We start from the raw sequence: 24507 nt of genomic DNA on the forward strand, positions 1-24507 counted from the left end.
AAACAAAGATAAAATTAAGATACAGTTCCTACCTTCACAGATGCACAAGTCTGGGAGAGAGCTTGTTATATAAACAACATAGGGAAATATGTTATGCTAAGTGATACTATGAAGTTGATTCCCCAGTTAAAGAGAAGGGGTAGGAAGGAATAAACCCATACAGCTCTCTGTAGACCTCGCATCTTTTTTCACCTGATTTAACAGAAAAACAAGTGTTAGGAATTAAGTGGTGCGGCCAGCAAAGGACTTTGAGAGTAGGGATGCAATGCATAAAATGTCACAGTGTATACTGAGCATACAGAGGAATACTCTAGAATGTTTGTAGACTCAGGGACAAGGCGTGATTGGAACGAGCGGGCCCCTGTCACTACTGGCTTCAAACTGCTTCCTCCTTGGTACCGTCATAGAGTCTGGGGTCTCACGAACCTGAGTTGTGTCCCTCACAAAGCAGCTGGAGGAAACGGAAGAGGTCACACGTGAACTCGTCATCTTGGAGAACCTTTTCTCCTGCAGAAAATCCAGAGAGCAGACATGATCAACTATCCTCGCGGGTCCCGCCCTCTCTTTCCCCACCTCCAGAAAACTTGCATGTTGATCTAGCATCGTTCTGAACCAAAAACAGTCACAAATCATAGCCACTCGTCTATCTGAAGCTTGCACGATCATGCGCTTGGCAGATAGATGCACTTTTTCTTTGTCAGAAAAGAACACTTGAATCTTAAAACTCATATTTCTCTCTGTTAAAAGTAGCAGCATGGGTTTGGCAACATTTTAGAAACAACCTGAAGGTTTAAACTTCCTTTTTTTGGTTTTTGGTTTTTTGTTTGTTTGTTTTTTTGTAAGGTGTGTATACGAATGATGTCCACATCTCTTACAAATGCCAAGGTGAAATCTACTTTGCTCCCAGAGAACCACCAATTATTTCAATGCAAAGGCATTCTTTGCATACATAAAACAGGACCGAGAGCTTCTTCTATTTAATGAATAGTTAAAGGATCTTGTGAAAATTGTAAATGACTAGAAAATGTCTGATTCATTTCAATTAACTATCTCGTTAGCTTGCCTAAGGGACTTAAAAAAGTAAAGACTTCAGAAATCTGATACAGACATGCCATGGTTGGAACTTGACTTTCAGAGGAGACAGAACTAGCGAACAGACCTAATTCTACATATCAAACCAAATGAAAGACTTTGGTGGCTCATGCTGTATGAGTCACTCCAACCAAAAGGTGAAAAGAAGGTTATCTCATAGCCATAGAAGTTACTCAGAATCATTAAAAACTAATATATTTGTGGGCTAAACACCTCAGAAAAGGGTTCAGATATTTTACCTACGTTTTAATCAAAATGTATCTTGGTCACAAGTTACTCGGAAAGCAAAAACACGAAGAAAGAAACAAATGAAAAAAACAGCACCACACAAATGAAAGTGGATTTTGCAAGCATAGAGTGTCAGTGGAAAAACTGTCAACGTTATGAGTGTATGTTCTGGAACCTAAATTTGTTGCTTAGAAATCAAAATGACACAAAAATGTCGTTTGGCAAGTGAATGAATGCACTTATGTCTTTAAAAAAAAATGATAATAACTTTTCAGACTGGAAATACTTTGGGCCGAGAAAGAAAACTAGGCAATGACCATGTGTTTACTTTAACTAAAATTATGAACGATTATAATGACAGAGAGCTAATGGACTTACCAGTCTGCAGTCTGTGACTTTCAAAGTGAGAGGCTTCATATAATGGGAGGGTTAGGAAGCAAAACCATTTTGAAAACTAATATAAACATTAAAAAAAGTACATAAAATCACCGTACTGGTTTCCCTGTAAGATATGATATTTGGCGACCAAACTAAAATCACCATGCATATAGATCAGTTGTGTGGCAAATTCAAGTTTAAGTGCACATTGCTTTGACTCTCAGTACATGGCTGATAAGCCCATTCCTCAGTGTCTCCGTTCATGACGGGATAGGAAAGAAAGGGAGAAGAGTCTAGGCTAATAAACTAAACTCTTCACTTATGATACTTAGTGTCTTTCCATGAACTGTTTGAATCAGACGAGTCTTTAAAATGATATTTAAAACATAATATTATGAGTTACACAGTCTTCCTGATTCTTTCCTTGCGAGCCCATCTAAAATGCTTTTCTCTAGAAAACTGAATCAATAAACCATGTACTTTCAATGTTCACATACTCCATGTGGAATAAGTAACCCTTGATAGAAAGTATTCAGCAAAGTTAACAAGGAAATAAATATCATACAGTCTACCTGTGTTCCTGAAAATGCCCTGCGCAATGCACACTGATTTATAACGTAAGGATTTACTGCCGGCATGCACGGTATTTTCTTGACCGTATACCAAAACACATACAAGTAACTTTACTTACAAAAGGACACGCTGCACACAGCAGAACAATAGGGGAGGAGCGTGGGAGGGGGCGGGTCAAGCCTTCCTTTACCATCAGGTGACAACGAGGTATAAACTGGGGTGCTATTGCTTAACGAACACGTTACTATCTGATTAAAATGCTGCCATTCCCCATGCTGCATGTAAGTGGTACAGTAACAGAGATGGGTGGTGGCTTTATGTCTGCAGAAGGCACAGGATCCACGGTCTATTTTGTGATGTATGCAAAAGAAATTCCATTGCAAGATGGAAACTAAGATTAATAACAACGAAATGGAGTAAAATGTAGTTGAAAGTGCTCTGATGTTCTTAAAATTACTATTTGTAATAGCTGCATGATGGTCAAATGGGAATACTGTAAAGGACATTCCTTGGGTTTCATTTTTAATTGTAAGGGGCTAATGATTTCTAATACTGTAATATAGGGAGAGTTGTTTCAATATTGTTGCTGATGATGAGACAGTTCTTCGTGCCTTAGTCTTCTCATCTATAAAACGAGGGGAACGTGGGCACTGTCTACCTCACTAGCTCTTCATAACTGATGTGACCATTTTTAGATATTGTGGAGAGGTCAACATTATCAGTAGCAGTGGCAACACCACTAAATAAACATGGGAACAACATGCCTACGTGATGAATACAGTCATTTGAACATATTTACTAAAAGTGTTTCTATTTCCAAAAAGCCATCTTAATTTTAATGGACCAAAAGAGTCTCAAAAACCTCCATTTCACTTGGAAATAAATTAGACCTTATGTGTGCAAGGTACCTGTAAAATCAATTCCTATTTTAAAAATCTAATCAAGTTAAGACACTTTTAAAGGCCACTGTTCTACTCACAATTGGCGTTAAAAAGTATATAATGTTTGCTTAAGTGTTTGTTTTTATTGACTACCTAAAACACCCATGGTCTTAGCTTGACATTTATAACCTTATCTTGAGACAAAGCTTGGTTTAATTGTTATTACTTGCTAAAAATTATCAATAATTGTTGATAAAACGAAGGCAATAAGTGAAATGCCGAGTAGATATATAGAAACAATTGATTTAGGACACATAGATCAGAAGACTAAGATCCTCTTTGTTGTAATGTCTTTTCATGGCAATATCCCCAGTAATGGAAAGCTAAAAGGATGAGTGGCATAAAATGTTAACACTGGTTGCATCAAAGAACTCCCTACAAAAGCTTGTTATATGGAACTCAAGAGTGTTTTCCCCCTGCCCCTGCCATGGAAGAAATAGTTCTGCTCAGTGATCTTTAGAGGACTCAAATACCTATTTTGTATAATGGCAAAACTGAAAGATTAAGGCTAAAAATACTTTTAAATAGTGAAAAGTCAGGTATTTGGTTCCATGTGGGTAATTTTAATGTCACTGCTTAAATGGTTTAAGTGGCCACTTAAATTATACTACTATTCAACCAACAACGGATACAGTTTTTAAAATGGATTCACAATTAACATTTAGTTAGTGACTACAGTGTGCTAGGCATTGTGCTAGATATATTTTCTTATCATTTCATTTTAGGTTTATAATAATCCTATGAATCAGGTGACATGAATCCCATTTTGTGGGATGCAACTGAGAAATTAAGTAGCTTGACTGAGGTCCTATAGCAATTTACTAGTAAAGGATTTGAGTCCAATAAACTTCGATGAACATTCATTAATTGTCTCCTACATGGAAGGCACCTTGTGAGAACCTGGGCGTATAATTATGACTAATGGACACAAGCCCTAACTCAAAGAAGTTCACAGTCTAATGGAAGAGATAGGCAATAAAAAGGTCATTTCAATACCAAGTGGTCTTTCTGGATCACAAAGTTCACATCAGTAACTGATCAGATCTTTGGCTAACAACCTCCGACTACATGTACTATATGTTAGTTAAACTGTGAACTCCTACTTGTTTTTTTATCAATTTTAGAACCCAAAGAAAACCATTTTCTAGATATGTGGCTTTGGGAAAGTCAATTCACCTTTCTGAGCCTTTGTTGCATCACTTTGATATGGGAATTAACGATCTCCTCACCCCCTTACTTTCAAAGGGTTGTTCGGAGAATAAAATTGGCTCAGACAAGTACATTTGCTTTGAAACATGCAAAGCACAATAGGAATAAAAGTGAATTTTCAATGATAGGAAGGCACAGGTTCAAAAGACCTAGGTTTCTAAAATAAAGACTTTCAATGGGCTGTGGGGTGTGATAAATAATCTACATATTCCATGTACTCAATGTGACATGAGTGCATAAAATGCATTCCTATTTCAGATCCCAAGACAATAAAAATGACCACTGTGTGAAATAAATTAGGTATGTCCCATGGATAACAGAATTAAAGCACATGTTAGTTATGGAGGGAAACATACCTTTGCTTTCAAATGTGATCCTCAGATTATTTCTCTTATAACGTCTTAATGCCTTTGAGCTCCCATTACTCTAACTGAAATCCTTACTGTTCTTTATCCATTCCATTAACCAACATCCTAACTGATCTCCCTCCCTTCCGGCTGCAATGCCCATCTTAAACACTGTTGCCTACAACGACAGTTGCCGGCAATCCAATCATAAAACACTCCCAACAAAAAGATGGACTCCTTTAACAGCAGTTGAGAAAAATCTACTCTCAAAATCCCCTCACTCTATCATCAGATATAACCACAAAGCTCCCCAACTTCCATGAAGGAAATCATGCTGCTAATGTTAGAGGACTCAGTGTTTAGTTAGCATACTAGCATTACTGAGAAATGAGAAATCTGTTCGCTTTAATGTTACTGGCTTGAACAAGGTACGTTAGGACTTAATGCCAGGTACACCATCACACGACACACAACACTACTGAAGTGTTACTTACGTAGTGGCTCTTCATGGCCTCAGAAAGAAAGTATGAATTCTTTGGCATGGCACAAAAGGCCTTTCACAGCCTCCCACCAACTATCTTTCCAGCCTCTAGTCTGTTCATGTCTCTTCAACCACCCTAGGTCAGTAATGTTCTTCGTGATGCTTTGTACCTCAAGCTTTGCATATGCGGTTCCCTTTCATTGGAATATCCAACGCCTTTCTCATCTACCAGGGAAACGCCTACTTCAGGCCATATGTTACTTCTGTTGTGAAACTTAACCCATCAGCCTGGCAGACAAGTACTTCAACTCAGTTCACTCAAAACACATAGCTCATGGGTTCTGAAGTTATTTGTTTACAAGTCTATCTACATAACACTGAGTCCGTAAAGAACGCCAATGCCTAGGACAAGGTCTAGCACATAATAGCCACTCAAATTTCAATTAGTGCTTCAATGTTTAAAAACTGTACAAGGATGTTAGGAGAATTTATTTAGTGCCATGAACTAGTATCACATGCTTTCCTCAAAAAGAAGGTTGATCCAGAGGAATGGCACAGCAGTGTAGTCAGAACTGAGAGCTAAGCTGAACTACACCTGAGTCAGACTTTGCAAATCTGGGATGGGAGATAGACAGTAAACAATTAAGCACTAAAATACTAACAAAAAATTAGGATAGCCAATGCTTAGAGATTGTGTAAATTATTGTGACTAATTAACAATTAATTCTTTGGCTGCATTTTCATACAAATTTGATGAGGTCAGTATAAATATCCCGAGTAAGAACCTCAATTCAGCGCATTACCAAGTGCAGATGGAAATTTAGAAAGGTGAAATGTTAGTTGTTTTATATAAAATGTTCAAAAAAATTAAAAAAAAATTCTGAGGACTGTATCAGCTTCAAAATTTCATCTTGTTGATGAAGTCCAGGGCTGCTACAAAATGATCAAAAAATAAAATGAAGTATCTTCTACAACACTCCAAGAAGTGGAAAAGAAGAAAAATTGCACTTTCAAGCTCATAATGACTTAGTAATGAGGTTAAATGGTTCTGAGAAAAAAAAAATCCAAGGATGGAATGAAATTTTAAATATTCATAAGGTTTTTGGTTTTGAACTTCATTATACGTTAAAAGAAAACACGTGATTAAAAAATTATGCAGAGAAGACAACATTGAACACATCACAAGTCTAACAACACACTTGCCAAAGAAAACTGCGTTTTTTTTTTTAACAAATGGGAAGTCCAGGCTTTTGCAGGAAAGGGAGAAATTTACTAAGAAGGGACAGAAATATTGGCAAACTTTCATGGCAGTAACAATGGTAGGAACAGGAATAAATATTAAATCGCATGAAATCCTTATATACAAACCTCAAAAAGGCACATATTTCCTAATGGTATCTCAATACCGGTTTAGGAATATCATATAAAACCATAAAAGTTCCAAAGTGATTTTAAAACTTCAACAGTAAATGTAAAGACTGGCAAGAGATTTGTGTCTTTAAAGAGAGTAAAAAAGCAATAAGAAGCAAAAAATACCACCTAAGCTGATATGGTGAATATAAAATAAGCCCCCGGAAGGTATTAAAAGATGGGGCTAAGGGATTGGCTCATGAAATTGGTAACAGTGGGAGGCAGAGAGCCAGCATTTCAGTCTTGACCCTGTCACTTCACTGTGTGATCCTGGACAAACCATGTAGCCTTTCCACCCCTCAGTCCCCATACCTATAAACTGGGGACAATACCTTACTGGTGGTTGTAGGTTTCAAAAAGTTGCATTTAAGTTAGACATTTTCCATGGCTATATAATTTACAGCCATTTTATCATCATCAGGAAGAGGTGTAGCCTATTAGAGACAGGTGGTTGGGATGCAGAAAATTTAACTCATCAGATTGTCTTCCCAGTGTTGAGTTTATTAAACTGCATGGGTCTCAGGCTTTAAAGCTACAACATCACTAACAGATGGGGAGTTTTCAGCTTTCTCTATGAATTCTGAGAGGGATGATTGATTTTCCCTCTCCTTATGAGGGTACAAACTCTTCTTGACTTCTGTAGACCCGTAAAAAAATGGGCCTGTCACAGAAGTTGTTTAAATATGCCAGAAGATAGAGTTGCTGTAGGTATTCTTAATCTGGGAGGTAGTATGATTATTCACAGAGTGAATGAATTGCCGTCACGTGTTCTAATAGGCATCCTGCTTAAGGCAAGAGTGTGTACTGAGAGAGCACAATTTAATCTCTAAAGCCGTGCTGACGTTCTAGGTACTCCTCAAAAATCTCATCCCTCTTTTATTACCACTGCCTATAATGCCTTTTAGAAACCTCTTTGAAATACCAATGCCAACTTTGTTATTAGTTTGCTGCTGCTTCTTCAAATTGGGTCTCAAGAATGAAAACACAGTTTTTACGTTAGGAAGGTTTTTAACGTGTGATGTTTTCAAAGGAATAGAAAAAAACTCTGTAGATCTCTCAATAATTGGGAGGGAACTGGCAGAACCCGCTGGCCAAGAGGAGACTCAGCAGGACACAGTGCCCCTGGATCACCACTGATTTCCCATGCACCCATTGGTGCAGCCATAAAGCCACAGAACGTCCGAGACAGAAACGCCACAGAGAGACTACTGCACACATCTATGGTTCATTCGTTTACACGACAGTTGCAAACACTGGGTCCGTCAGAATTTTTTTTTAAATGAACGAAACAGAACGAAACAAATCCGAAAACGTAACTTAAATTCTTGACCCTTTTTGTCTAATATGTTCATAACTGAACATCCTCATGGAGAGAAAAAGGAAAGCTTGGTATATAAGTTCTATAAATAAAAGGATGCATAATGATGGAAATTAAATCATCTATTCGTTCAACAGTCTACCAAAGGGAAAAAAAAATGCACAAAAAAACTTTCACTGTCAAGACTGTACACAAAGCTAATAACAAATGAAGGAGCAAATAAATAAAAGGCAGATCATTTGTAATAATTACCACGCTCATGTGTGATGGCTGAGGAAAGGAGGACAGTCAGTACATTTACAGGTGAAAGAAAAGGAAACGGGGAAAAAATAAGTTGAGATGTTGGTTTTGTCTTGCTGTTTGTAAGGAAATACAATAGAAAACGTGTTAATCAGTTTGGGCAATTATTTGTGTGTGTTGAAAAAGAATAAACAAATCAAATCAACCTCCTACTGACAGATGTGACTAATTCTCGCGTCAGAATGGTCATTCTCACCCAGCTATTTCTGATTCGGGACTCACGAATGTCATTCCAATCCGTAGCTGGTTGACGAAGGGTAGGAGACCCTGTAAAGCTAACCTTGCACAGCCACTATTCCTGCGCGGATATGAACAATGGCAAAGAATGATGAATGCAATTGTGTTCAGAGCCTCTGGAACATCAGGTAATAATTGCAGGGAAAAATGAAACAGATTTCTAACTCCGAGACAGGAAGTCCCACTTTGGACAGAGAATTCATCCCTTTTAGGCACTTTACAGCTAATGGGAGATGCCCAGGCTTCCTGGAGACTCTAGAGGCAGGCAGGTAACGGGCTCTGAGATTTGTAGGGGCTCTGAGCTCTCTGGATGGGGCCCTCGGGCCAGTGTTTTCACTGTTGACATAAACCTAAGTCATCAAGACATTTGGCTGGATATTCATTTCAGAAAATTTAAATAAGTTTACAGTGCTGCTGGCAATTTTTTCTTAAAAGTAGCTTACACAGGTAACTGTAGGACTAATTCTGGATGGTGGAATCTATACATTCAAATGTCAACAAGAAAATAAAAGCACACAGGAGCTGTAGTGTAGCAGCAGCATTAGAATATGTATAACTGATAAATTTTTTTTCATTTTTTTCAGGGTTTCTTTACTTTTGAGAGAGAGAGAGAGAGAGTGCAAGCGGGGGAGGGACAGACATAGGAAGACGGGAATCCGAAGCAGGCTCCAGGCTCTGAGTTTTCAGCACAGAGCCCGACATGGGGCTCGAACTCACGAACTGTGAGATCATGATGTGAGCCGAAGTCGGACGCTTAACCAACTGAGCCACCCAGGCGCCCCTATCATTGATAATTCTTAAAAAACAGTAAGAAATATGCAGCTAATCCTTTTACCTAATGTGAACACAAAAATATGCAGAAATAAGAGAGATTAGTTAATTCTAGAATATTTCAGAAAGGTAAGCAGACTGCAAATGGCAGATAGGATAAAATTTAGTTTTTGCAAAAAGAAAAATTTAGTTTTTGCAACAAGATTAGTTTTATCAAAGATCCGATGTGCCAAAACTAATGCATTGATAATATGACCACTGCAAACTAGACCAAACAAACAAAAACAGATCAACACACAGGGCCTCATTGAAACTAAATTAATTGAAAAAATGTCAAACACAAAAGAACAAAAACAAATCGAGACAAAAAATATTGAAGATTTTTTTCCTAATACTAAAAATGAATGTGCAGCAATAGTTATTTCTGCTTTCACTGTAGTATATACTAATTTTTCTAGTTTATACACACATTTACAGAGAAAAAAGTCTAAGATTATGTGAGTCATTATATTTGTGTGCATGTGAATTAAGTGATCAGAATTATTTTAACATTAAGAATTACTCCTTAATTTCTTTCATCAAATTTGGACTTGTGAAGACATAGGGATGTATGAGATACAAAGATATCTGTGCTATAAGGGAGGAGACTGTCAGAACAGTGGTCCATCGGAGGATCTCAAAGTGTCACTTTCCTAAGGAGACCAAGGAATCTGAAGATTTGGCAGTTTGCCAAAGTGGCCAAAAAAAGTCCAATATCCTCTAATTTGGTTCATCCATATGCTTTATAATTTCACAGATGATTCTCTTGTAAGGGATCTTGATCTACTAACCAACTAGGGGAAAGGCCAATTACAATAGGTCTGGAACAACAAAGGAGTTAACAGTCAACTGGGAAAGTTGGGTTTTGGGTATGATTTGAGTGAGTGCCCGATTGTGAACTTTTAAATGAGTCACATAAGCATTTTGGCCATGTAAAAATAACCCTACATCTCTCTGTTTTGCAAAGGTAATTGGTAACTGACTCATCTCGGGAAAGGGGGGGAGAGGGGACAGGTGACCCTTTTAGTTTAAGTGACTGATACCTGATCCTTCTTCCGTGACCATTCCAAGTCCTTCAGCTTTGTTCTGCCGCTCAAATGCATTTAGGTCGAGGACGCTACAATAGCAGGGAGGAAAACGCTTAGAGGACGAGAAAATTTTCTTTCTTCAGGAGAGCAAATGTGTACAAGTTCTATATCATGAAATGTGAACCAAATATTAACATATACTGAAGACATACCCCAATTCAATGTCTACCAACCATATTTTCCCAGGAGCAGCCCAGTCCCTCCCCAGGGCCTGCAATGAAATGACCCGTGGGCGAGGCAAACAGAAGGCATTAATGGGTTTCGACTTCGGGAGTACATTGTAATGTTAGCAGACACACTGAAATGTAATTATAATAATCATGTTTTCCCAGAAGGAATAGCTTATTACACTAACTATCTGTCAGATTCCTTTGTCAGGTGCTGTCTGAGTGATTTTAAATACTGCAAAAAATAGAAAATGATGACCATAAATGAGGTTAGGGATCATTTGTTTAGGGAAAATGAGAAGTGGTCCACAAGCTCCCAAAGAAAACTAATTAGAATTTCCCTTTTTCTCTTTTAAAATGCACACACTGCTCATTTTCAAGTGTGCAGCATATACGTTAATTCTCCAAGGTCCCTATTTAAGAATAGGGAAGACTATTAAAAGACATTACTAACGCTGAGTAAGTTAGCAATTACGACATTACTAACACCTAACAACAAGGCAGGAAAGAAGGCACCATCAATTGTCCTACTTTGACGTGTACTGAATCACTAAAAAATATTCTGTGTAGAATTACTGTCAGTAATGTTAAACAAACACCTTGAAAGACACAACCACTTAGTAGAGCCGGAACAAGGAAGGAGCGGGCTTACCTGCACGACTGCATCAGGCCGGCAAGGCTCTGAAAGAAACCCACGTCCTTCTTCTCCTTGAGATAGTCAAGCATTTTCTAGGGGTAAATATACAAACCACACGGCCACTGAACACAAGGCTTATTTTTTGTTAAGCAAGAAACATCAAAAACATGGTTTTTGTTCTGGAATAAAGACTTTAAAAAATTAGTGCATATGAAAACGACTGTCATCTTTACCACGACATGGTGACCAAAACGTCAAAATGAGATAGCTGCACGTTTCAGTGTCGGCAGTATATACAGGTGGCTTGGAACAAGACAGCTGCTTTACATAAACATCATAAGCACCATAAATATCCATGGAAATAATACTCTCAACTCTTCTAGTCAATCTTTAAGGATGTGAAGATGTAGACACTTAGTTCAAGTTTACTGGGAAGAAGGCCCACCTGGATGCTAGTCAGAGATTCCCATACAAAAGCTGAGTTCCTTATTTTTTTTTTTAATGTTTATTTATTTTTGAGACAGAGAGACACAGAGCATGAACAGGGGAGGGGCAGAGAGAGAGGGAGACACAGAATCCGAAACAGGCTCCAGGCTCTGAGCTGTCAACACAGAGCTCGACGCGGGGCTCGAACTCACAGACCGCGAGATCATGACCCAAACGGAAGTCGACCGCTTAACCGACTGAGCCATCCAGGCGCCCCAAAAGCTGAGTTTCTTAAAAGGCATTATAATCCATGTGGTGTGACTACCATATGCTACTGTCTATAAGACATGATTTGTCTATTATAGACCTATGTGTATAAGACAGAAATTTAGTTTCCATTTTCATGGTCTCTAAACCCAAGCAATGGTAGCAATCATCTGACCACTAAATGTTTCTTCTCTTGTCAGAATGATGTCCAGTCTCTGTGCCCAAAATTGTGATGAAACACAAACGTAAAAAATGCTAAACCAGTACATGGCTCCACCCCCCTAACTCTTGTTGTTGTTGGTTTGTTTTTTGTTTTAACATTTATTTCCTTTTGACAGACAGAGACAGAGCACGAGTAGAGGAGGGGCAGAGGGAGGGAGACAGAGAGTCGGAAGCAGGCTCCAGGCTCTGAGCTGTGAGCACAGAGCCCTACCTGGGGCTCGAACCCATGAACCCTGAGATCATGACCTGAGCCAAAGTCAGACGCTTAAGCAACTGAGCCACCCAGGTGCCCCTTAACTTATTATTATATACTAAAATGAAACAGCTATTTTCAATGTGGATGAAGTAAGTGTTGGAAGTTTCAAACAAGAAGCACATACAAGATGATAAAATGATAGAAGGCACACCAAAGGTTTCAAGAAAACAAAGATACTGCTCTTCTCTGAATCTTGAATAGATGTGAATAATTGCTATCACCAGTGTTGTCTGAACGGGACTTAGCCAAACAGTAAGTTTTGGTAGTCATTTTTCCCCCCAAGATTTGACTAACAGCTACCAAATATGTCAAGGCTGTGCACACGCACACACACACACATACACACAGTATATGCATATGTATGTATGTATGTACACATACATAAAAATAGGAACACAAAACACCTAGCCATTTTCTGGGGAGTGTGATAACTTACTGGTCTAATAAAACGTATAGCACTTATTAATTCCTGGATCTTTTAAACACAAGCAATGTAGCTCAGAGAATTAAAGCGGGGCGGTAGAATATGTACCTGAAGGTTTACAGAAAAAAAGAAAAGGCCTGTATAGACAGGAAGTGCATATATTATATGATTTCTCACGGCTACTTCTGACTCCAAGGATTTCTGAATCTAAATGCTACATCATTAAGAACTTTTAAAGTAAAACATAAATCAAGGGGAATTTGTTAACTATTATGGGGAGATTAAATAGATTAAATAGATTTTCTTTAGATTTTCTTTTTTTTCACATCATGTAGTCATTTACTATAGAAATGAAAACGGGACATCTGTAAATTGGATGGGGGAAAAAAAAGACATCATTATTTTCACGAAGTTGTGATGGAAACTTAGCGTTCCATTCAACTATTAATGTAAGCAACAAACACGGGTCAGATTAGCAATAACTCTGACGGTGTCACCAATAGAAATTCCAGAGATTTTCATCTCACATCACCTGGACGAACCATTTCTTCTCAATAATTAGACCAAGTACTACATCTTTCATTTAAGGAGTTCATAAAGAAGCACAAATGAATTTACTAAAAAATGTGTTTACAATGCTCTGAAAATCATATTTCAGTATTTTTGGTTTCTCTTAGAAACGGTGTCGTTTTACTTTGTGATTTAAAAAAGTCAAACCAAGAGGAGTCCAGACGCTTCACTAAGCTGTCAGAGGCATTAAAAAGAAAAAGTTAAGCACCCCAGATGACATTACGTACTCCTCCAGTCCAAAAATATGATTATATTTGCAGGAGGAAAAAAAATAGAGTACACAATTTGAGAAAAGTGTACAAACGAATTTTTCAGCTATTCTGGGTTGCCAACTTAACCTAGTCCCAAACTTCACCAACCCAAAAGGCAACCTTCAAATTTTCTCTGCTTTCCTTAGACTCAAAGATCTTCTGGGAACATATACAGGGCTCTGTCCCATTGTCATGATCCTGGGGCTCCCAGAAACCTGAAGTCAAAGATTCCAAGGTTTTCACTAGCCTTCCCTTCCTTTCCTTCCAACAGGGTAGCACTTTCCCTGCCTCACCAAAACTTACCCAAGAAAGAATAATTATTAGTTCCATGTTCATAAACTGTTTTTTCTCATACAGAAGCCAGTATAGAAAAATATGAGATCAATGTTAGTTTTAGAATAATACGGTCTGCTTAACTCATGTTTTGTTTTGCTGTTTTTCAATTAGTGTAAGAATTCTTTCTGAGCTCACGGCCACAACTGTAGGCCATGTGAGTAGTGTCCCCAGGGGTGTGCAGTACAGAGCCTGTGACAGCCTGTTTCTGAGAGTTTTTTAAATCACTCAAACATTCTAACAAACTCACAGACCTTGGCCTTCAGTGGGATATAGAGATTATACCCTTTGTCGTAACTGGTTGAAGTCATTAAAATTCAGCCCAGATCATGTCTAACTTCTTAACAGGACATAGCTACAAAACTTGGCTGGGAAGAGGTTTTTTTCATGCCCTGGGAGACTATAATTACAACTAAAAAATATTTTAAACAGTGTATTCTGTTTCCATGTTAACCAAGACATAGGCTTCTCACCAAATATACGACAAAATCCTGAGAATCAACTTGTAAGACATGTAACACTGTAAAACATATCGCCCAACTAGGCTCCTGAGGTAAGAATATTAACTTTTCCCCCCACTATTAAAACAAACCATTTTATGCTAATTCACATGAAATGCAGGTTGCACACCATGTGATAGGACTTCTCAAGAGAGTCAGTGCCCCGCATGGCAGGGTGCTATCTACATGTTTGAATGCTGGGACTGATGGCCATGAAATAAAGGCATTATTTTACACAGAAATGAAAAACTGTACAGCCAATATTGCTTTTAGGATGACGAAAATAACTCAATGGGATGACAAGAGGGTCCCTCTGTTTGAAGAGTACATTCTGTGGATGGCTTCAAGATCTTACCTGCTGAACTGTGGAGTTCCCGCCATTTAAGATTGCAATTCCAAGTTTCAAAGTCGCCGCTACCATTGGTCCAGTATCACCTTAAAAATATAAAAAATGGCGTTCCTTATATCATTTCGCCCACTTCATTAACCATTTCTGTCTCAAAACGTATACTTTTAAAATTAATATCACCCCCCTACAAATCTGTATAATGGAGTAGGACAGACTGACTTACAAGTCAAAAAATATTAAACGAGTAATAATGCTTATTTTGCCAGCAGTGTTTTTACTCAATCTTGTGGAATTTATCTAAGAATTGAAACTAGATGAGGACATTGAAGAAAAAACAGAAACAACTTATTTTTAAATACACCTAAAACTGTCAAGATTTAAAACTAATTGTGCATATTAAAGTAATATTGAAAAAATAAGGGCTACCTAGAATTTTAAGGAAAATTCCTCTCTCTCCTTCTCTCCTCCATATATATATATATATATATATATATATATATATATATTATTTGAGAGAGAGCACACATAAGCAGAGGAGAGGGGCAAAGGAAGAGAGAGAGAAAAGAGAGAGAAAAGAGAGAGAGAAGAGAAGAGAGAGAGAGAGAGAGAGAAATCAATGAATGAATCCCAAGCAGGCTCCAATGCAGGGCTCAATCCCACAACCTTGGGATCATGACCTAAGCCAAAATCAAGAGTCAGGTGCTCAACTGACTGAGCCTCCCAGGTACCCCCTCTCCCCTCCATATTATGTTTGAACAACTTTTATAATTTTCATTTTAGCCCTTTTTATCTTACTATGTTTATAGTATTGCTTTATTAGGATGACTGCCTAATTTGAAGTAAGTCACTCAAATAATAATGACAAAATTTATTCATTTATATTTTTAGTAATCTCTACACCCAACACGGGGCTCAAACTCATAATGCTGAGATCAAGAGTCACATGCTCTATGGACTGAGACAGCCAGGTGCCCCAATAACGATAAAAATTTAAATCCAACCAGTTGTCTACCCTTAGTCTATTTTACTTTTACATTATCCACCTCTACTTATCTTAGAAATACAATAATAAAAATAACAGAAATAGAAATAATAATAGAATAAGAGAAATAAATACCTTAGTGATCTGGGAGAGGGGTGTTTAATAAAGTTTTATTAGAACTCAGCCACACGGCTCGTTTACATATTGTCTCTGGCTGCTTCCATGCTACTATGGCAGAGTCGAAGGGTTGTGACAGAGACCCACGGCCAGGAAAGCCGAAAATATTTACTATCTGGCCTCTCACCGAAAACATTGACCCACCCCTGATTTATTGTGTCACGACAGAATTTCCAAAACTTAAGGACCAGAAATAAAATAAATATTTGAATAAGATTCTGAAAAAAAAAAATCCACATTGGACTGGGTTAATGAGAGCCTGCATTTCTGAAGTCACCTGACCTAGGGATGAACAAGAGATTCAGGGACTAGATAAGTCAGGAGGAGTTAAAGAGGGGTGCTCCGAGAGACTGAAGGGGTGTGAGGGGAGCAGCGAGCCTCACCTTTGCTGGCACTGATGGTCTGTAGCACCATCTCAGCAGCCCCGCGGTCATGGAGCCTGGCTTGCTGGTACAGAAGCTTCTGCTTCTCCATTTCTTTTTCCTGAACACAAATCCCAACCATTTATGTTGCGGCTGTCATGAAGCACAGCAGCTTTCTACAGACCATATTTTCAGTCATCTCTTCATGTATGGGCTCTATGACAACATCATGGACCATTTCAACACCAACAATGTTATTCAACAGATGTTAACAATATTCAACTCTCGGTTTTGCCCTTTATATTTTTCTCGGTATACTTTTGGTACTGGCTTATCCGGATGGATTTTCTCAATTTTAATTGTTGGATTAGTCCAAAGCCTGTATCACAGTTTTGAAGTACTGAACTTCATCACTGAAACGTGCACTTTCTGAACGATACATTTGTGCAGAAGTCTGTCACGTTTTTAATCATCTCCCATGCCATGGCCATAACTTGATACTGCTCAGCAAATGGCTCGAGTTGCAAGTTATCACTAAATGACAGGAAAACATGAACTGAGACGTGTTGGAGTTTAAGCGAAATTGAAAGCGGATATGAATAAAAAAGGTAGGCTTCAACTAAGTAGCGGACTTAGGATACGCATCTCCCCGGTCACCCCCCCCCCCCCCCAAGAATAAAAGAAGCAATGTGCCTTTATATTTTGTATTCTCGGGTGGTAACAAACGATACTGCATGGTGCTGCTCGAGCAATGGCTGGGGTTTGGTTCTTTTCCACTGAGACTACCACTGAAAACATAAAGAAGAAAATAAAAATAAAATATAAAGGCACAGCAAGTTCAAGACTGGTAGGATCATTCACTTGAGCTATCCAGTTCGCTGGAGAATTGAGACGGAACTAAGCAGTATAAGTTGCAAAATGGAAGTTGCATAGAGCCCTAGGACAGCGAGTCCATCAAATGGCGTGGTAGAGAAGCTTAGTCAATGGGACATGAAACAGTCAATTAGTATCATGTCCATAAACACAACGGCCAAAACATATATGACCTAAGAGCAGGAAGAGCCGCAGCAGAAGTAGCCAGAGTGACAGTTTGCTGCCATAAACTTTCCATCCAAAGTACGGAAAATAGACACAGGAAGATGGAAGAGGTTTAAAAAATGAAGGCTTGCTAGTTACAGAATATGAAAAAGAAAGTAAACTAAAAGGAGGAGGGGGGGAAGAAATGGGCTCAAACAAATGAAAAAAAAAGAAACCTTCAAATCAAAAGCAACCAACACAGACATTTATGCTGTTACCAGAGAGTTCTCGCCGAGGCTGGCAAATTTGTTTCTTAAATCTTTGATAATATCGTGCTGCGAAAACAAAATTGATCAGGGTTTTTTTTCACACTATAGTTAGAGCTCCTGTGGTTAACGTTTTATTTTTTTTCTTAAATTATGTGATAGGTCTAAATGGAAGCAGAGAAAAGAAAAAAAAGGCAGCTTTGCTTCATATGTATAGCCATGCTAACATCTAAAAGGGTTGCCTTCATGTTTAAACCTCTTCCTGCAAAGTCAAGAACAAAACGAAAACAAAACCACACAGACACACAAAACCATATCGTCATTACAACACAGTTTCAGAAAAACTGAAAGACCCTTTCGCCTGCTCTTCAGGTGTGGTTTAAAATTGGTCACAGCAACATTTGATCCCTCCTTTTAGACCCAACAATCTTTCACGTTCTTCCCGAACTCTGCACTTGTGCTTCCCAGTGTAACCAATTCCTTTCGTGGAAGACTTTTTCAGTAAGACAGCGAGAAGACATTATTGGCCTAAGGAACCACCCTAGCATTTTCATCTACTAAAGAGTCAAGGGAGTTAGAAAGACTGATTCTTCTACTAACCCAATAAAATGTATGAAGACAGTCATCAGGAAAAACCCAAAGAAGACAGAAGATAGCAGCGTGCCGTATATTCTTGAGGGGGGAAAAAACAAACGAACAAAAAATAGAAAACCCTTTGCTGTTTGTGCTACAAAAGTAGGTGGACCAGCTCGAAGATCTGCCAGAACAATGTACACAATACATTCTAGATCCTGGTATCCTCTGCAGTAACTGAAATCGCGCCTGATGGATGAAGGTCAGAGGATCAAGAGACAGAGAATATTCAATTGCCTTCTTAAAACAAAAAAAAAAAAACAAAAAAAAAACCAAAAAAAAACTCCCTGGGCAGAGATCACCCTCATTTTTCTCACACGGCATCTAAATTTCAATATTTTTTTTTTTAAATTTTTTTTTCAACGTTTTTTTTTTATTTTTATTTTTTTATTTATTTTTGGGACAGAGAGAGACAGAGCATGAACGGGGGAGGGGCAGAGAGAGAGGGAGACACAGAATCGGAAACAGGCTCCAGGCTCCGAGCCATCAGCCCAGAGCCTGACGCGGGGCTCGAACTCACGGACCGCGAGATCGTGACCTGGCTGAAGTCGGACGCTTAACCGACTGCGCCACCCAGGCGCCCCTAAATTTCAATATTAATAAATACTTCAGGGGAGATGATGATTCATCTGATACAACTACCGACCTAAAAAAGATACACTGATCTAGAAGCAGGAAAGCCATACTTCATAAGGAGGGATCAGGTCAACCTCTAGGCTTGAATTTCTTCTTTGTCAGATTGAGTTGGAGGCTTTCTCTTCGGAAGATATTTAATATTATTTCTTTCTGGTACTTTGTCCTTTGAGAAGTGCTTCCTGGGTATGTAATTTAATCCCTCCATTGGAAATTTTATCACAGTGTAATAAAATAAAACCTTTTTGAAAGCTAAACCCGGAAGTTTTCAGACAATAAAATGATGGATTATGTGGAAAGAAAGAAAATTATTTCATTTCAACCTCACTGCAGATTAGTTTTTCTAAGAAAACTGAAGATAGGTCTTTTTAAAGAATTTTACTCAGGGAAACAGCACCCGAAAAGTAGCTTTTTAAAGCATCTTTTTAAGAGTAGGGTCCTGTCCCATCCCAGATTCTGCCTGAACTGCCACTGAGTCTTAAATAAACATTATACCTTCTACTTTAAGTTCAGTCTCTAAATCATTCTTTCTAAGGTTACAAAAGAGGGTTGTGGGGAGGAGGAGGTCCAAAGTTTCAATTTTCCCCTAGGCAAAAAGTTCTGATTACCAAGAGCAACCAGGAATTATCAGCTGTTTTCCTCAGAAGATTGCTATGAACCTTTTCAAGGTCAATAGTGGTAATAAATCAGACCCATGATCAAATAGCAGGCATTGAATGAAAGTATTCAACATCATGACTGCATTTAGTATGACTGAAGTTTGTAATAAAATATTAAGATTCTTCCATTTTTTCCTAGAGTGCCTTGCGTTTAGCATTTGATGGGGGGGAGGGGAGGGGAATTGAAAGGCCTGAAGAAAAAAATCATCCATTCAGTTCTTCAACAACTTGTCTTACAGGAGAAAAATATGGAACTTAAAAAAAAAAAAAAAATTACAACTGCCCCTTGCTTCTTGGTGGATAAAATAGTTTATCCCTATGATGGAGATGAAAGATATTTTAAAGTAAAGTAGGTCAGCCTTTTGAGAGCAAAACTTTTACACTGAAACTGACGGACCCTCCTCGGTTATGTGGGCATTTGGGGCCGCGTGGACATCCCAGCTACAGTCAGTACATAACGCCACAGGAGCCCAGTTGGCTTGCCTTTTTTTGTTTTTTCTCTTTGCATTTCCAAGCATTCAGCAACTGCTGAAAAGGTTTTCATAATGTTTTCCTCTTCAGCTGCATGTAGAGGCTAGTTCTGAGTTTTCTAGGAGCTGAACTCTTTCTATAAATATTTCCCATAATTTCATAATAAGTCAACCTTACCTATTCTAATTTGGCACCTTAAGAGTAGTCACAACCTACAAGATGATGTTGAATCTCAACATTGTAAGAAAAAGAAGACGGAAATTTAGAAAACTCAATTGGGTGACTAGGGGGGCAAGAGCAAAAGGCAGTGAGATGCTAACCCTTTGGTTTACAACACAAACAGGCCAACTCCGACTAAGGGAACACAAAAATCTAGCTGGGAGTCATGTTCTACATTTCAATTATTTTTGTTCAGTATTCCAGTTTCTGAAACTGTAGGTTGGCCACATTTATAAAGAGTTGACTTGCAGTCCTAGGAAAACACTTTAGATTATAACTCTGTCTAATAACAATGGCCCCCCACATTTATAAATTTTAAATTTAATTTCTCAAAAATCAAATGAATGTATATGGAGTTTCCTAGAAGAAAGTCTCCATGAGACCAGGGGCTAAGAGACTTGTCTGCCTGTTTTAACCACAAGGATTCATATACTACAGATCCAGTAATGTTCCCTGCACATCACAGGTGTTCAAGGAAATGTGTGGAATGAATTGCAAAACTAAACAGTGTGGTAACAGGTAGCATGTACAACTGATCTGAAATTTTACAAATGCTATCTTTTCACGTGAAGAGCTACAAAGCTAGTACAACGTGGACGTCTCTTTTCGTCCATTTTCGGTACCTGGTCAAAGAATTATACACGTACAAATACTCATTCTCAAACTGTGGTTTTTAGCTCATTTCATTTGCTGTCTGTAGCTTTATTACCCATTCTCTTTGTTGCTGAATATCGACTAGTATAATAATCTTCCAAAGTTCTGCTTTTCAATAGGATGGGCATAGTTTCTAATGTTTTCTCCTTAACAACAACAACAAAAAAAATGGAGAAAAAGAAAAATATGCTTTCACCCAAAGCAAACTTTAAATGCCACATTTTTTATTAATAGATGATCAGAGATGACAGAAACACTAAAACAGAGAAATGTCGTTCAGTTAATGTGTTGGAGGTCTGAAGTTTAGATGTGCTATATGGTATGATTATGGCTTACTTCTTCCTTTAGCATTTACACTCCCATACTTGTTGAAATATTATTTCCCTTGGATTCAGCATATTTAGAACTAACCACTATGATGCTGAAGCAATAAAACCCAGCCGCATTGAAATAATTATCTATTTCAGGGACCTGTTGGCAAAATGTATACTACATCTCACACACACACACACAAAAACTCCATGAACAAAATATAAAGTGGCGTGGGGGGTGGGTGGGGAAAATGAGCAATTCTAAAATCAGAAGGTATCAAATTAGCAATGTTAGATTAAGTTATCATGAGAGGGAATGTGGTTTGTCCTGAGCACAAAATTGATTTAGAACAGCGTTCATTTACCCATTTGGTTGCTTAAGCCTTAAAAGCATCAAATACTGCCTTGAAGACAGAAGGAAATGCTATGCAGTCCCACTAGCCTGATGAAAGAGAGAACAAGAAAAATAAGGTGATTGGCGGTCTCTAATAATATGGAGGTATGGTTAGATCACGAAGGTCCCAGAGTGTTGGAAAAATTCATGGGAAAAGGGAGAAGTTAGAATACATTTTATCATAGAATGGATCATGACAACTCATTATCTGGGTTTTGACTTCTCTCAGTGCTAGTTGTTTTAAGGGTCTATAATTCTAAGTTTTCACAAATGATTACTGATCCTTCCCCAGATCAACTCTTGAGAAACAGATGTACTCGATACAGTCTTGAATATTACCTGTTCAGCTGACAGAGGGCTTTTTCTGGAGACTGTCTTACAAGGATACACAGTCCTTCTGTTATTCCAGACTCTGGGTACTTATCCTGTGCTCAGCCACCTTCAGATGTCACCTGTACATCTGGACTTTATTGTATATGTTCTCAAATAATTACTTATACTGAATTTCTGAAGACCTTTATCATTATATCACATGCTGTCCTTTTCACGAAGATCCTCAGGAATTTTTGTTTCTCCCAAAGAAGATGACTATGTTTATTTAATTGATATAGTGAACTGTGAAATTTATGTGATAGAATGTGGACTCCTGGAAAGCTCATCGTAATCAGTAATGCTGACCAACTCCAGCAAATTAGCAAGACTCTAAGGCATGGGTTTCTGGATTAATCTCATTCTTAGAAGGCTCCATGTGTCCCTGAACCCCTATTATCCCTCAACGCTTTTCCCTTTTTTATCTAACTGTATCAGGTATAATTGTGTGATACTTTGAATACCAACTAACTAGAATTTAAATAAAAACTTGAAACAAACAAAAAATACCAAAAAGGTAGAGACAGGTATACATGTACAGAAGCTAAGCTATTTTCTACAAAACATTTTTAATGTGACATTTCTATTCTAAAAACTATGAAGTTTATTTTTTTTCCACTCCTCCACAAAAGATTGGAAGAAAAAGTAACAAAAGTTTGCATGCTTCTATCCATATTCTTGCATTTAGATGAATTATGAGATTTCCCTGAAAAATTAAAAGCACTCACCCATGAAAAGCAAATCAACACTTTTAAAGCTGGGTGTGACCCCTGAGAACATCTAGTTCAAAACAGAAAAAGCTGAGGCACAGAGTAATTTAAATATGACCACTGAAGGTCACCTGGATGAGAACCCAGGTCTCCTGTCCTGTGTAGTTCTGTGTTCACCCTCCTGGGAAAGTTTCTCTAAGGGCTTCCTCGGCTTGATTTTATACGAAGGTAGAATTGATTAAAAGTAATAGTAACAACAAATACCTATAGAGTTTGTTATGTGATAGTCAATGTTCTGAGTGTATTATATGTGTGAACTAATTCGATCCTTACCACAGTCCCATGAAATAGAATCTATAATCAGCCCCATTTTATAGACAGCATAATTGAGGCTTAAGATCACACAGGTAGCTGGTAGAGCTGGGATTCAAATACAGGTGGCTCATTCAACTGATTCTGCTGTTACGCATCTGCTGTACATAACGCAGTCAAGCATAAACCTCAACTGAGATTATTTTTAAAACACCAGCACATGAAGTCAAACTGTCATGCGCAGCAAAAATGCACAATTATATGTGTAAATGTATATTCCATACAGTTTGCTATTTAGGTGCAACACCCAATATGCACGAGTCACCATATACAATATAGAGGACTGTGCTTTCTAGGAACTTTCCTCATACCAGGACTGTACTCCATCCTGCCCCATACCCCTTTCTCTCCAAGACTTGGCAATTTGCCATACTTCTGAGACAGTGGGCCCTAGAAACGGCTCACAGCATTACTGTGGTTATGAAACCTGGCTCCTGTCATCACTACCACCCACTGAGGAGGCCCCACACCCATGTATACAGAGGCTGTAGTGCCTGAACACGGCTGGACCCACGCTGGCTTTGGCTTCCCAAAGGGTGCATGAAAAATCTGCTTATCATCAGGAAGTATGAAGAAATTAAGCCCCTGTAACCAATAACAGGTAGGAGGTGGGACAGAACCAGTGCTCATCCTTCGTCCCCATTAGGCACTGTTCCAAGATGCATATGGTCATTCTAGGGCCATCTGACATCACTGTTGAATAGCTGTGGTCAGCTCAAGAATGCACTATCTTGTATTTGCTCTCTCTCCTTCCTTAGATCATCCATTCTCTTTTGCCCCCACTCTTACCTTCCCTGGGATTGTAACACCCCTCAACCCCAATAAAGTGTTAGCACATAATCTCTTTGCCCTGTTTTCCAAGGAACTTGGGCTAAGACATGGGGGTATTACTTGAGATCGATGATTTCAGTATATAACAGTGCCGTTAGTGGAATGCAGCCAGAGACATGAGAACAGTGGCCATCAAAATTCCTTATCCCTTCTCTATGATTCAATAGTACAATGAGCGACTCAACACTTTAGCCTGCGTTTGGGGTACCATGGTGCTTCTGCGGTAGAAACAAAGCAACTATAAGTTTACCTGATAAAAAGAATCATTGTTTCAATGTTCTAGATCCAAAGCTATATCTTTGACTTTTTATATTTAAGGGTTGTCTTTGGTAAGACTTGGGGAACCCTTCTAATTTAAATTGCTTTGTTCCTATGGACAGAATTAAATGAACCCATTCAAAGATCGAATTATATACCTGCTGGAGGGTACATCTTATAGCCAATTCATTCTTGCAGGACTGCCAAAGAATGGAATTCTATTCAAAATTAGATCATTGGAGGGGCCAGACAAAGGCAATTTTATCACTGGGTACAGCTATATAGCATCAGACCTTAAAGACATTTGGGCCTAAATGGATTCTTCCACACTCAGTGATGCATATTTTGGAATATGAGCTGGGTACTGGTCTGAAT

The 24507-nt window shown here is 38.4% G+C and overlaps 1 protein-coding gene across 1 annotated transcript in view; it reads right to left on the reverse strand.

The window, feature by feature from the left end:
- The window catches only part of RYR2 (ryanodine receptor 2), a 753483-nt gene that overhangs the window by 61628 nt on the left and 667348 nt on the right, over window positions 1–24507 (reverse strand). The window contains exons 81-85 of the mRNA XM_042960054.1: window positions 16357–16456; window positions 14821–14900; window positions 11232–11308; window positions 10368–10441; window positions 427–507 (exon numbers count right to left, since the gene is read on the reverse strand). Coding sequence (XP_042815988.1) covers window positions 427–507; window positions 10368–10441; window positions 11232–11308; window positions 14821–14900; window positions 16357–16456 — 412 coding nt within the window. The remainder of the gene's footprint in view (window positions 1–426; window positions 508–10367; window positions 10442–11231; window positions 11309–14820; window positions 14901–16356; window positions 16457–24507) is intronic.

The sequence above is a fragment of the Panthera tigris genome, chromosome D2, assembly GCF_018350195.1.
Source record: "Panthera tigris isolate Pti1 chromosome D2, P.tigris_Pti1_mat1.1, whole genome shotgun sequence".
Classification (NCBI taxonomy): Eukaryota; Metazoa; Chordata; class Mammalia; order Carnivora; family Felidae; genus Panthera; species Panthera tigris.